Raw genomic sequence first — 13,675 nt, forward strand, 5'->3', positions numbered from 1 at the left:
TCTCTGAGTCCACTAGATGGCGCTCTTGGTTTTAAGGCGTTGGAGTTCAGTGTATTCTCCACCAGTTGTTGACCAGAGAGCGCCACCCAGTGGCTCAGAGAATGAAGACCCTGGTTCACCAGGCTTCATGTGGCCGTCAGCTTCAGCCTCTTGAACTTTCAGCATCTTCTCGTACCGTCATCCCAAAACCTGTTCTGGGTTCTGGGCCAGACGTTAGAGAACACACAATCAGTGCTAACTGCAGTAGGAAGTTGTCATTTATATTACTGTACTCACAAACACACACACACACACACACACACACACACACACACACACACCACACACACTCTCTCTATCTAGTTGGTTGTCCAGCTACTACACACTTAAACCCTATTTAAATCTAGACTATGAGCTCTTCCTCTAGAACTGACTTTCTGAGTGATTAACTCCAGGTTTTCGTCCGCTACTAGTCCCGGAGCGTTGCCAACACACACACACACAATACATCAAAACGTGTGTAATGATCGGGAATGGTGGGCTATGACTTTTCTAAGAGATTTGCTGCACGGTTTTCACGAAATAAGAGTTAATGATAGCTAATAATAGTTAATCCTCTGAGACCTGAGGCCATGTTTACAGTTTAATGTCCGTCTGATTTATTTTATAATAACTTGTAAAACATCAACCCTGTTGTCTACAGTCAAGATATCAACATCATTTTTTTCAGGACAAACTGGGTTATTGGAATATTTGGGTTGCAGTGAGGTCACTTGCATGTTAAAAATGGTTGTAGGACCTTAAAGAAAAATAAATAAATAAATAAATAAATAAAACGGAACATGAATCTTCCAGATATGTATTGATATCACAGACAGAGCAGTAAAACCTTTAAAACACTTCTCATATGTCTTGGGAGTCACACTGTGAAGAAATAATCATCATAACTTATACAGATGACAAAATACATTTGCTCAAAAAAGGTCCAGATGCTTTTGCCCTCATGACATTTACTTATGAGAATAATCAACATGATAATGTCATATTTATTGATAATACACCCACAGCAATGCTACAGAAGCATTGTATGTCTAGAACAGTTCTCCTATATGCAAAAATAAATATAATAAACATTATAACTCACATAAAGCACATACCATTAACATTTCTTCCAAAAAGGCTCAAATATGTAATATATAATATAAATATATAATATAAATACATGCCAAATCTCCCACCAGTGTCTCCATCCTCCTCTGTAACACGGTAGTTATCTATCTTGTCCTCTATATAATATCTTTGATCACATTAGACCAGTTGGACTTGGAGTTATCGATCTTTCACTCTATATACTCTTTGCTCTCGCTCGGATGCCCATCTATGGCATAAAGTGTGACGGACCTGGCTTCCCATTGGTTGAAAAACATGAAAGCAATGCATTATGGGAGATCTACCAAAGCCACGGAGCACGGAGCTAGTGGCAGAAATTAGTGAAAACGTGATAAATGATGGATTATTATCAAGTGGATAAATCTTGGATGAAACAGTTTGGATTCAATGCTCAACGACCCTGAAAAAGGCCCAGGTTCCAGGATGGATAGAAAACCACCTGTAGAGGCTAGAAAGACCCACAAGAGACCTCTGGGACCGCTAGCTCGTTAGCCGTTAGCTGCAACAATCTGTAAGTTTCTGTGTTTTATGGTTATTAAATGATTGAAATATAAATTAGAGGTGCCGTTTAGGATCGTGTACAACCCCTTCAGTTCCTGAGGGTTAAAGGACTAGAAGTGTAAGAGGTTTAAGATGTTCACGAGAAACAGTGAGAAACAGGAAGAGATTCTCCTTCCTACAAAGGACACAGAGACACTGAGGAGCCAGGAGACCAGATCGAAATCCCAAACCCAGGATAGAGAGTCTGAGTGGATGAGGTTTTGAAGGTGTGGAGGTGGATCAGTGAGTCAGAGGAGACTGTGTAGAAGGACAGAGAGCCAGCAGGACAGTCCACATACACTGCTACTCTACCAGAGACATGGGGGGAGGAGATGAGTGTTCTTTTGTTATTGTGATTGACATAATAACCACCACCATCGTCAGAGCACCTCAGACTCCAGGACTGATCATTGCATCCAAACCAACAGTCTCTACTGTCTCCTCTCCTCCTGATTCCTCTGTAACTCACTGATATATAAACCTCTCCTCTCCTCTGGACCTCCCAGTAACAGCGACCAGTCAGACCATCTCTACACAGCAGCTGAGGATACTTGGACTCAAACCTCTCTGGATGACCAGGATATGGCTGATCCTCCTCCACATATGTCACCTTCCTGTTGTTGTCAGACAGTTTGAGTTTCCTGTCCACCGTGTTGGTGTCGACTGTGAGTTCACAGGAATCTGACGGAGAGAAGGAGACACAACACAGCTGCAGTTATTAACCAATCAGCTCTTTGGTGATGACATCACAGGGTTGAATGAGTGATGTCACAGTCTGATGAATGAAATTAAAAACACACTTACACTTCCTCAGACCTGGTGTCAACCATCTGACTCCAGCAGGCTCCACCCTGAAAGGAGAGGGGGGGGGGGGGGGGGGGGCATTACATCACTCTCTCACACAGCTTCCTTCTGATCAAATCTAGGGCTGGGATTTTCTCATTTGTGTCAACAGGATCTAAAGCTGTCCAATTTGATCCAACCTTTTATTTAAGGCTAAGACAAAACATGTTTTCATTTCTTAAAACCATGGATACTTCCTTTAACATACATCGATCTGTCTAAACTACATCAATGATTAACAAAGGGAGCTATCATTTAGTTCCTGGAGATGTTCCCCTTTAAAACTTCCTCCACTAATATCTCCTTCTTGTTGATCAGTGTGTGTACCTGAGAGTGTCCAGTCTCCAGAGAGGATCCTTCAGTCCCGCTGACAGCAGCTTCACTCCTGAGTCTCCTGGATGATTGTAGCTCAGGTCCAGCTCTCTCAGATGGGAGGGGTTGGAGCTCAGAGCTGAGACCAGAGAAGAACAGCCTTCCTCTGAGATCAGACAGCCTGACAGACTGGAAACACACAGAACAACACACAGGAAGCCTCTGTCAACACGTGGAGCCATGTGCTAGTTCTTTCTTTCTTTGTTGTCCAGCTACATTTTAGTCCAGATTTAGATAATCTTTAAAAACATCTGTGATATTTAATTATTGAGTCTCAAAACCACTGCTAAAGTTTATCATATCAACAGACACAAAGCTACACGTCAACTGTTTATCAACTAAAGTTATTCAGAGTTTAAATGGTCATCAGTTGAACGGGTTAATGAATCCTGACCTGAGAGTCTCCAGAGTGCAGTGTGGACTCTTCAGTCCATCAGAGATCAGCTTCCCTCCTGAATCCTGCAGGTTGTTGTTACTCAGGTCCAGCTCTCTCAGTCTAGAGGACTGGGAGCTGAGAACTGAGGACAGAGCTTCACAGCTTCTCTCTGACAGGTTACAGCCACTCAGCCTGGAGAGACAACAGGAAACAAGGTATTTATTATGCTCTCTTGTTGAGTAAATAGAGTATTTATTGATGAATGAATCCCACGTACAGAGCTTTTTTGGAGGCTTTGACCACTGGCAGCAGCCTCAGAAGAGCCTCCTCTGAAGCAGAGTATTTCTTCAGGTCAAACACGTCCAGATCTTCTTCTGATGACAGTAAGCTGAAGACCAGAGCTGACCACTGAGCAGGAGACAGTTTATCTTTGGAGAGACTTTCTGATCTCAGGGCCTGTTGGATCTGCTCCACTAGAGAACCATCATTCAGTTCCTTCAGACAGTGGAACAGATTGATGCTTCTCTCTGCAGACAGATTCTTACTGATCTTCTTCTTGATGTACTCCACTGCTTCCTGATTAGTCTCTGAGCTACTTCCTGTCTGTGTCATCAGACCTCGTAGGAGATTCTGATTGCTCTGCAGAGAAAGACCCAGAAGGAAGCGGAGGAACAAGTCCAGGTGTCCATTAGGACTCTGTAAGGCCTTGTCCACAGCACTCTGGTAGAACTGTGTTGATGATGTTTGTTCTTCTGCCAGCAGGTTGACTCCAGAGTTGGTGAAGGTCAGATGGACATGAAGAGCAGCCAGAAACTCCTGAACACTCAGATGGACGAAGGTGAACACCTTGTCCTGGTACAGTCCTCTCTCCTCTTTAAAGATCTGTGTGAACACTCCTGAGACCACTGAGGCTGCTCTGATATCGATGCCACACTCTGTCAGGTCTGATTCATAGAAGATCAGGTTGCCTTTCTGCAGCTGCTCAGAAGCCAGTTTTCCCAGAGACTCTATCACCTTCCTGGTCTCTGGACTCCAGGTTGGATCTGTCTCAGCTCCTCCATCATACTTAATGGTCTTCACTTTGGACTGAACCACCAGGAAGTGGATGTACATCTCAGTCAGGGTCTTGGGCAGCTCTCCTCCCTCTCTGGTCTTCAACACGTCCTCCAGAACTGTAGCAGTGATCCAGCAGAAGACTGGGATGTGACACATGATGTGTAGGCTTTGTGATGTCTTAATGTGGGAGATGATTCTTTCAGCCTGTTCCTCATCTCTGAATCTCTTTCTGAAGTACTCCTCCTTCTGGGGGTCAGTGAACCCTCTGATCTCTGTCACCATGTCAACACACCCAGGAGGGATCTGATTAGCTGCTGCAGGTCGTGTGGTTATCCAGAGGCGAGCAGAGGGAACCAGATTTCCCCTGATGAGGTTTGTCAGCAGCACATCCACTGAGGTGGACTCTGTAACATCAGTCAGGATCTCAGTGTTGAGGAAGTCCAGAGGAAGTCGACACTCATCCAGACCGTCAAAGATGAAGAGAACCAGGACCTCTTCAAACCTGCTGAGTCCTGCTTCTTTGGTTTCACTAAAGAAGTAATCAACAAGTTCCACCAAGCTGAACTTTCTCTCTTTCAGCACATTCAGCTCTCTGAAGGTGAATGGGAATGTGAACTGGATGTCCTGGTTGGCTTTGCCTTCAGCCCAGTCCAGAGTGAACTTCTGTGTTAAGACTGTTTTCCCGATGCCAGCCACTCCCGTTGTCATCACGGTTCTGATTGGTTCATCTCTTCCAGGTAGTCTAGTAGCCAACTAGGTGAACCCGGAAATGTTGAGTACACCAAAGTTTTATTGCAGAAATGTGAAGTATGGGTCCCCAGTATACGGAAAATGACGGATGCTAATTTGCATATGTTGAGCAATTTGCATAATTAGCATAATTAGCATTATTAGCTTAATCGTCCAGTTTGACCACATATTTTGCACTGTATGGCCCAATTTCTACAATATGTGAGTGGTTTTAGGGGTTTTAGAGGATGCTGATTTCTTTCTGGCTTTTTCAGATTTCAAAGAGCTAATATTAGTACTTATTGTGATTTATTTTGGTAAGTTCCAATTACTTTCAGGCATAATTATAGGTTATTTTTATGGTAACACAATCTTACATTTCAGAATCATGAGTGCTTTTGTGAATGTTGATGCATTGTTTTCAGGGTGTACTTAAGCTGAAGCTTAAAACTGAGTCTGGGCCAACCGAGTCAGCCCGCCAGACGCAAGGCTAACCAAGAGGGCCTTACCTCCGCACTACACAAAGCACACATTGGCTACCACCTTCAAGCATACTGCTATGACTCACAATTAATTAACAAAGGCAGCCTCATCAGCCTGATCCACCAGCTGTGGATATCTCCTATTTTGGATGAGATAAGACTATGGGCCTAAAGGAAGGAGAGGAACTGATTATGCCCACCCAGGATTCAAGTCCAGTTGTTCCTCCTGTTTTGTTACTTGTCAGCTGTGGTTGCAAAGCCGGGTTGAAACCTTGCACATCAGCAAAGTGCATTTGTACAGCTGTAGGTCTGGCCTGTAGGCCTACCAGTTAGTGTTTCTGCAAAGGCAATGATGGTGTGTGCTGCATCATACTTATACAACACCAAGAGCACAAAGAGAGGGATGAAGGGTCTGGAGAAGATGATGACAGAAAAGAAGAGGATAGTAAAGATGGTCTGCTGCTTTCCATAGCAGTGCCTGTAGGGGGACACGTCTTCCATGAAGGCAAGCTAGTGACTTCAGTGCTGGGGACCTTTGGCGCTTTTGGTAAATTCCATACCTGGCTGCATTCAAGGTTACAAAGTTCCTCTGATTGTACAGAGCCAGAAAGAAAGCCCTTGTTGCTTTTGTGATCTGTAACTTTGGGGCTTCTGCCTCTCCAATGCAGTGGAGAAGCTTACCAGGAACGACTCTTATGGCATTGAGTGCAGACACCTTCCCCTCCCAACAGGATATGAGGTGGAATCACATCCCGAAAGAGCATGCATGGCCAGAATGGAACCACATTGGTCACCCAGATTCTCTGCAATGGCATTTATGCTGAGAATTGTGCCATTTTATCTGTAGGTTAGTTATTATACCAGCCTTCTAACACCAATAAAGCTAAAGCACAAAGACATCTGTGTCATCACTGAGAATGTGAACAGTTGAAGCCCCATGTCTGACAACATGTAAGTTATAAGTGATATATCCGCCTCATCATGAGTGGCAATGCTGTCAGCTTTACTGACCATCATGATATTATTCCTACATTGAAAGTACACAGGAGTTTGCTCAGCCTTTGTTTGTTGTGCTTGTCTTTCAGACTTTGTCTCGACTAGGTAGAGGTGTAGTCAATGAGAGCTTGTACTCTGTGGAGCTCTGTCCTGCTCTTCTATGTCTCTCATGGTCCTTTGCAGACACCTGCAAATATCTGTCAAAGACAACAAATGTTTGGGTGTCGTAACAATTAAGCCGACGTCCTATGCTGGCTGCAAGATGCACCACTGTCCCAGACGATGGCCAAACCACGATAAATGAGCTGGGACGCAATGACAACATCTGGTGGCTGGGTATGGCAGACTGGAACCATGAATTAGCTAAGAGAACGGTTAGCCTGCACCGGCAAGCTGATGCTAATTTAGCTAACAGCTATTTTGACTAATCACTAGCTGACAGTTTGATTCAGCCTAAAATAACGTTATTCAAGTAAACAGTACGAAAAGCAGCTACAGCTAAACTAAGATTTACAGTAATAATAAAGACCATGTTTCGAGTGATTGTATTTTAAATTTCAATTCAATTTTATTATAGTATCAATTCATAACGAGTTATCTCGAGACACTTTACAGATAGAGTAGGTCCCAACAGTTCTAGTAGTTTCCTCCAGAGCAAGCAACAGTGCAACAGTGGCGAGGAAAAACTTCCTTAAATGAGCACAAGTAGAACTGACGTAACAGCTGTTATATATTTCAACAGTTATTTTCAGTTTTGAGGGTCTTTTACATGCTTTCTCAGCTGGTGGTTAGCTGAATTAGCTGTCAGCTAAACTACAGTTAGCTTTCCAGTGGCGGTGAACGGACTTTCTTTAACTATCTACGGGAACAGATTGTGCAGTATCGTAAGGTCATAAATCCACGTTCATCATGGTATCATCTGTGCATGCGTGAACATCTTGCACATGCGCAGGACAGATCGTTTACCAACAAGCTCTGTTGCAGAGCACACAACTTAAGTTATGTTGTACCAAAAATTATTGTTCCTTAAAGTTTTGGTGGTTTGTGATTAGCTTGTTCGATATGGCTATGAGCTAATAACGGCGGCGTTCTGTTTAAGGATGATATGCTATTGGTGAAACTACTTTCTTTAATGATTACGTTTTCCATAATAAAAAATGTTTCAACTACTTTAAAACTAGACTATGCTCCTTGCTTTACTACATACTTATTACAACTACAACAGCTAGCTGCCACATCTTATTTGCAGGAAAACATGACCTAACCTCAAAAATGTCAACAAATTTAGGTCATCAACATTCACATCAAAGAGCAAGAGTTGAAATGTAAGGTTATAGTGTTACCATGAAAATAACCTAAACGTCCTGAGTTAATAAAAAATGTGTCTAAATGAATCCAAATTTGTTATAGAATTACCATTTTGAAGTCTGAAAGTGCCAGAATTGAATTTAACGTCCTCTTAAACCTCTTAAATCATTCCAATATTGTAGAAACTGATGGCACAGTGCAAAATCTAGTGTCGACCTGGCCAATTCTGCTAATTCTGAAATGTAAGATTGTGTTTAACATAAAAATAACCTATAATTACGCCTGAAAGTAATTGGAACTTACCTAAATAAATCACAATAAGTCCTAAAATTAGCTCTTTGAAATCTCAAAATGCCAGAAAAGAAATCAGCATCCTCTAAAACCACTTACATATTGTAGAAATTGGCCATACAGTGCAAAATATGTGGTCAAACTGGACGATTAAGCTACTAATGCTAATTATGCTAACTATGCAAATTGCTCAACATATGCAAATTAGCATCCGTCATTTTCTGTATACTGGGGACCCATACTTCACATTTCTGCAATAAAACTTTGGTGTACTCAACATTTCCGGGTTCACAATGGGGCTCTATGGGCTGGCTACTAGACTAAGGTGGGGGTTTAAAGATGTCTTCTTGTCTGACTGTTGGTTCTGGTCTGTCTGGTTTCCAGGATGCTGTTTCAATCTGTCTGACCTCATGTTCCTCATTGACCCCTGCAGCCCCTCCCTTCATGAGGTAGATCTCTGTGAACATCTGATTCAGAACGGTTTGGTTTCCTGCTTTAGCAATCCCCTCAAACACACGCTGGAACTTCCTGTCTAGCTTAGATTTGAGTTTACGCTTACAAACTCCAGAAGAGCTTCCTGAATGAAGACACAACAAAGAAGATCAGTAGGTGATTTCCAAAGAAAAAGGAACTAACTTCCATCCATCCCCAGAGACATTAGTAAACTTGTTTATTATAGCCAGCAAGTTAACTCTTTAGAGAAATCCTCTTACTGCTCTGCAGACGGTCAGCCAGCTCGTCCTGCTTCATTCTCCTCAGGAAGTGCAGTGTGATCTTCAGGAACGCCTCTCTGCTCCTCCTCTGATCTTCATCCTCACCCTCCCTCTGACGCTCTGGGCATTCTGGGTAATCTGGTCTCAGAATCTTCTGGATCTTCTTCAGCTCGTTCTTTACAAACGTGACAATGTTGTCCTCCAGCAGCTGGAACAGAAGATTATATGAATGACCATCAGACTGAAATCATGGAAGCAACCATCAGATCCATGATGGACAGACTGAGGACCCTCTGGTCTGAACAGGGCACCATGGACTGAGGACCCTCTGGTCTGAACAGGGCAGCATGGAGATGATTGGGAACAGAATAGATGTTAAAGTAGTTGGTGTACATGTACAGACCATAAAGATAGAGTCCAGTTGGGTTTGATGCTGCTGGGAGGACTGGGACCCACTGGGACCCTCTGAGCTCTCCTGGTCCACTCTGTGGAGGAATCAGGAAGAATTAGCTCCCATCATGTCTGTCTACACAGAGACACACACAAGGTAAAGGTCCTGTGACTTAAAGTGTTATTCCAACATAGAATCAGATGGTTTCCCCTGACAGTAAAGAGTTGGTGGTCCTGTTCACTATACTGAGATGTCTCACTCTGGAGATAAAACTAGAGAGATGTCTCACTCTGGAGATAAAACTAGAGAGACGTCTCATTCTGGAGCTAAAACAAAGAGCTAAACAAACAGGGTTAAAACAGGATCTGCAGCAATGTGCAGTACAACAGAAATGTAAGTGTGCAGATGAAGTTACCAAGGAAGGGGCACCCTGAGGCTTATACAGTGAGTAAAATAAGTATTTGAACACGCTGCTATTTTGCAAGTTTTCCCACTTAGAAATCATGGAGGGTCTAAAATTGTCCTCGTAGGTGCATGTCCACTGGGAGAGACATGTCCACTGTGAGAGACATAATCTAAAAAAACATCCAGAAATCACAAAGTATGATTTATTAACTATTTATTTGTATGATCCAGCTGTAAATAAGTATTTAACACCTGAGAAGATCCATGTTAACATCTGGTCCAGCAGCCTTTGGTTCCAACGGTTCCTGTAGTCCTGCACCAGGTCTGACACCCTGCAGAAGGGATTCTGGCCCCCCCTCCACACAGATCTTCTCTAGACCAGTCAGGTTTCTGGGCTCCCTCCAAAGATTCTCTATTGGGTTTAGGTCTGGAGACTGGCTAGGCCCCCCCAGAACCTTGATCTGCTTTTTCCAGAGCCCCCCCTTGGTTCTCCTGGCTGTGGTCTTCTGGTCTTTGTCATGTTGGAAGACCTCGACCCATCTTCAATGCTCTAACTGAGGGAAGGAGGTTGGTCCCCAAAATCTCCCAATCCAGGCCCCGGTCCTCCTCTCCTTAATACAGTGCAGTCCCCCTGTCCCATGTGCAGAACCCCCCCAAAGCATGATGCTACCCCCCATGCTCCACAGTAGGGATGGTGGTCTTGGGATGGTCCTCATCATTCTTCTTCCTCCAAACACGGTTAGTGGAATCAGGACCAAGAAGTTCTATTCTGGTTCATCTGACCCAGACTTCCTCCCATGACTCCTCTGGATCCTCCAGATGGTCGTTGGCAGACTTAAGACGGGCCTGGACCTGGTCTGGTTTAAGCAGGGGAACCTTCCGGGCCATGCAGGATTTAAACCATGACGTCTTAGTGTATTACCAACAGTAACCTTGGAAACGGTGGTCCCAGGTCTTTCCAGGTCCTGGACCAGCTCCTCCCGTGTAGTTCTGGTCTGGTTTCTCACCTTTCTTAGGATCATGGAGACCCCCCGAGGTGAGATCCTGCATGGACCAGTCCGAGGAGACTGACAGTCATGTTTAGCTTCTTCCATTTTCTAATGAGTCCAACAGTGACCTGTCTTCACCAAGCTGCTTGGACATGTCCCCGTAGTCCTGTCCAGCCTTGTGGAGGGGGACAGTTTAGTCGTAGTGTCTTGGACAGCTCTCTGGTCTTGGCCATGTTTAGTAGTTGGATTCTTACTGATTGGATGGGGGGGACAGGTGTCTTTATGCAGCTAACGACCTCAACAGGTGCATCTAATTTAGGATATATAATTGGGGGGGGGGGGGGACATTATGAAGACAGACTAACAGGTCTTGAGGGACATTAGAAGACAGACTAACAGGTCTTTGAGGACAGAATTCTAGCTGATACACAGGTGTTAATAAATACTGGTGAATAATAGTTATTTGCAGCTGTATCATATAAATACTCATACATACATACATGATTTATAAGTTTTTTAACTTTTTCGACATTTATGACGCTGTTTCCCACTGACACCAGCTCATTTTTGGAATTCATGGTCAGTGAACCTCATTTATAGGAAATTATACCTAATGTTGAAATGATCACATATTTTCAATAAAATTAGAGAAAACCATTTCAATTCTTTCAAATGCTTTAAAATAGAATAACGTAAATTCAATGAAAGTAGCGGTCAAGTACTTGCAATTGTACTTACTTTCTGGACCCATAATACTGATTTAGACGTTTTAACATGAGGGTTAAAAAGCTCAAACACCAGAGAATATACAGGACCAAACCAGATCCAATATTTCATTTTATATTTATATATATTTATTATTATATTATATTTAATATTTATATCTAAAGTCATGAGTTGAAGACTGCTTTGATTGGACATTGTCCCATGTGAGAATATAAATATGTGTGAAGAAGAAAGATGCTGAAAATATATATGAATCAGTAATATTATAATATTATAAACACTTTACCTCTTTGCAGCTGAGAATCGCTCTCCTTTAAAGTTAATGATGAATTCATATGACCGGTCACTCTTAAAGGACACACAGCTGGGTTCAGTTTCAGGATCAGGATCAGGATCAGGTCCAGGATCAGGATCAGGATCAGGATCAGGATCAGCAGACTCTAATCTCTGCTGGGTCCTGATAGAAAAGCACATTTATTGAGTGTCAATTCAGGTAAAGTGTTGTAGTTGAATGAGGACAGAACCCAATCACAGAGGACTAGAGGGAACAAGGGAACTGGGTGTAGGGGATCTGTTTCCAAGGGAACCCCCGAAACTGTGGCCAGGGGAACCCCGAAGGAGACCCCAGAGACCAGTGTCGGAGGAACCCCGGGAACCAGTGCCAAGGGGAAGTAGGGGCAAGACACCAGCTGGGGGTCAGGGACGCTGGACGCCAGCAGGGGGTCAGGGACGCTGGACGCCAGCTGGGGGTCAGGGACGCTGGACGCCAGCAGGGGGTCAGGGACGCTGGACGCCAGCTGGGGGTCAGGGACACTGGACACCAGCTGGAGGTCAGGGACGCTGGACGCCAGCAGGGGGTCAGGGACACTGGACACCAGCTGGAGGTCAGGGACGCGGGACGCCAGCAGGGGGTCAGGGACACTGGACACCAGCTGGAGGTCAAGGACGCTGGACGCCAGCTGGGGGTCAGGGACGCTGGACGCCAGCAGGGGGTCAGGGACACTGGACGCCAGCAGGGTGTCAGGGACGCTGGACGCCAGCTGGGGGTCAGGGACACTGGACACCAGCTGGAGGTCAGGGACGCTGGACGCCAGCAGGGGTCAGGGACGCTGGACGCCAGCAGGGGGTCAGGGACACTGGACGCCAGCTGGGGGTCAGGGACGCTGGACGCCAGCAGGGGGTCAGGGACACTGGACGCCAGCAGGGTGTCAGGGACGCTGGATGCCAGCAGGGGGTCAGGGACGCTGGACGCCAGCAGGGTGTCAGGGACGCTGGACGCCAGCTGGGAGTCAGGGACGCTGGACGCCAGCAGGGGGTCAGGGACACTGGACGCCAGCAGGGTGTCAGGGACGCTGGACGCCAGCTGGGGGTCAGGGACGCTGGACACCAGCTGGAGGTCAGGGACGCTGGACGCCAGCAGGGGGTCAGGGACACTGGACACCAGCTGGGGGTTAGGGACGCTGGATAACAACAGGGGTCAGGGACACTGGACGCCAGCAGGGTGTCAGGGACGCTGGACGCCAGCAGGGGGTCAGGGACACTGGACGCCAGCAGGGTGTCAGGGACGCTGGACGCCAGCAGGGGGTCAGGGACACTGGACACCAGCTGGGGGTCAGGGACGCTGGACGCCAGCAGGGTGTCAGGGACGCTGGACGCCAGCTGGGGGTCAGGGACGCTGGACGCCAGCTGGAGGTCAGGGACGCTGGACGCCAGCAGGGGGTCAGGGACGCTGGACGCCAGCAGGGGGTCAGGGACGCTGGACGCCAGCTGGGGGTCAGGGACGCTGGACGCCAGCAGGGTGTCAGGGACGCTGGACGCCAGCAGGGGGTCAGGGACGCTGGACACCAACTGGAGGTCAGGGACGCTGGATGCCAGCAGGGTGTCAGGGACACTGGACACCAGCTGGGGTTCAGGGACACTGGACACCAACTGGAGGTCAGGGACGCTGGACGCCAGCAGGGGGTTAGGGACGCTGGACGCCAGCTGGGGGTCAGGGACGCTGGACGCCAGCAGAGGGTTAGGGACGCTGGACGCCAGCTGGAGGTCAGGGACGCTGGACGCCAGCAGAGGGTTAGGGACGCTGGACGCCAGCAGGGGTCAGGGACGCTGGACACCAACTGGAGGTCAGGGACGCTGGACGCCAGCAGGGGGTCAGGGACGCTGGACGCCAGCAGGGGGTCAGGGACGCTGGACGCCAGCAGGGTGTCAGGGACACTGGATAACAACAGGGGTCAGGGACGCTGGACGCCAGCTGGAGGTCAGGGACGCTGGACGCCAGCTGGGGGTCAGGGGCGTGGATAAACAACAGG

At 46.4% G+C, this 13,675-nt stretch overlaps 1 protein-coding gene across 1 annotated transcript; it reads right to left on the reverse strand.

The window, feature by feature from the left end:
* Nucleotides 1-1,198: 1,198 nt before the first annotated feature.
* LOC116679369 (NLR family CARD domain-containing protein 3-like) lies at nt 1,199-11,823 on the reverse strand (the record flags this gene model as incomplete). Its single annotated transcript, XM_032509032.1, is given in 9 exon segments — nt 1,199-2,370; nt 2,494-2,540; nt 2,860-3,033; nt 3,299-3,472; nt 3,558-5,078; nt 8,464-8,719; nt 8,856-9,063; nt 9,259-9,340; nt 11,653-11,823. Coding segments are annotated over 9 exon segments (3,178 nt in total), but the record flags the coding sequence as incomplete, so codon positions are not given.
* Between the last annotated feature and the right edge of the window lie 1,852 nt (nt 11,824-13,675).

Source organism: Etheostoma spectabile, unplaced genomic scaffold, assembly GCF_008692095.1.
Source record: "Etheostoma spectabile isolate EspeVRDwgs_2016 unplaced genomic scaffold, UIUC_Espe_1.0 scaffold00010924, whole genome shotgun sequence".
Lineage (NCBI taxonomy): Eukaryota > Metazoa > Chordata > Actinopteri > Perciformes > Percidae > Etheostoma > Etheostoma spectabile.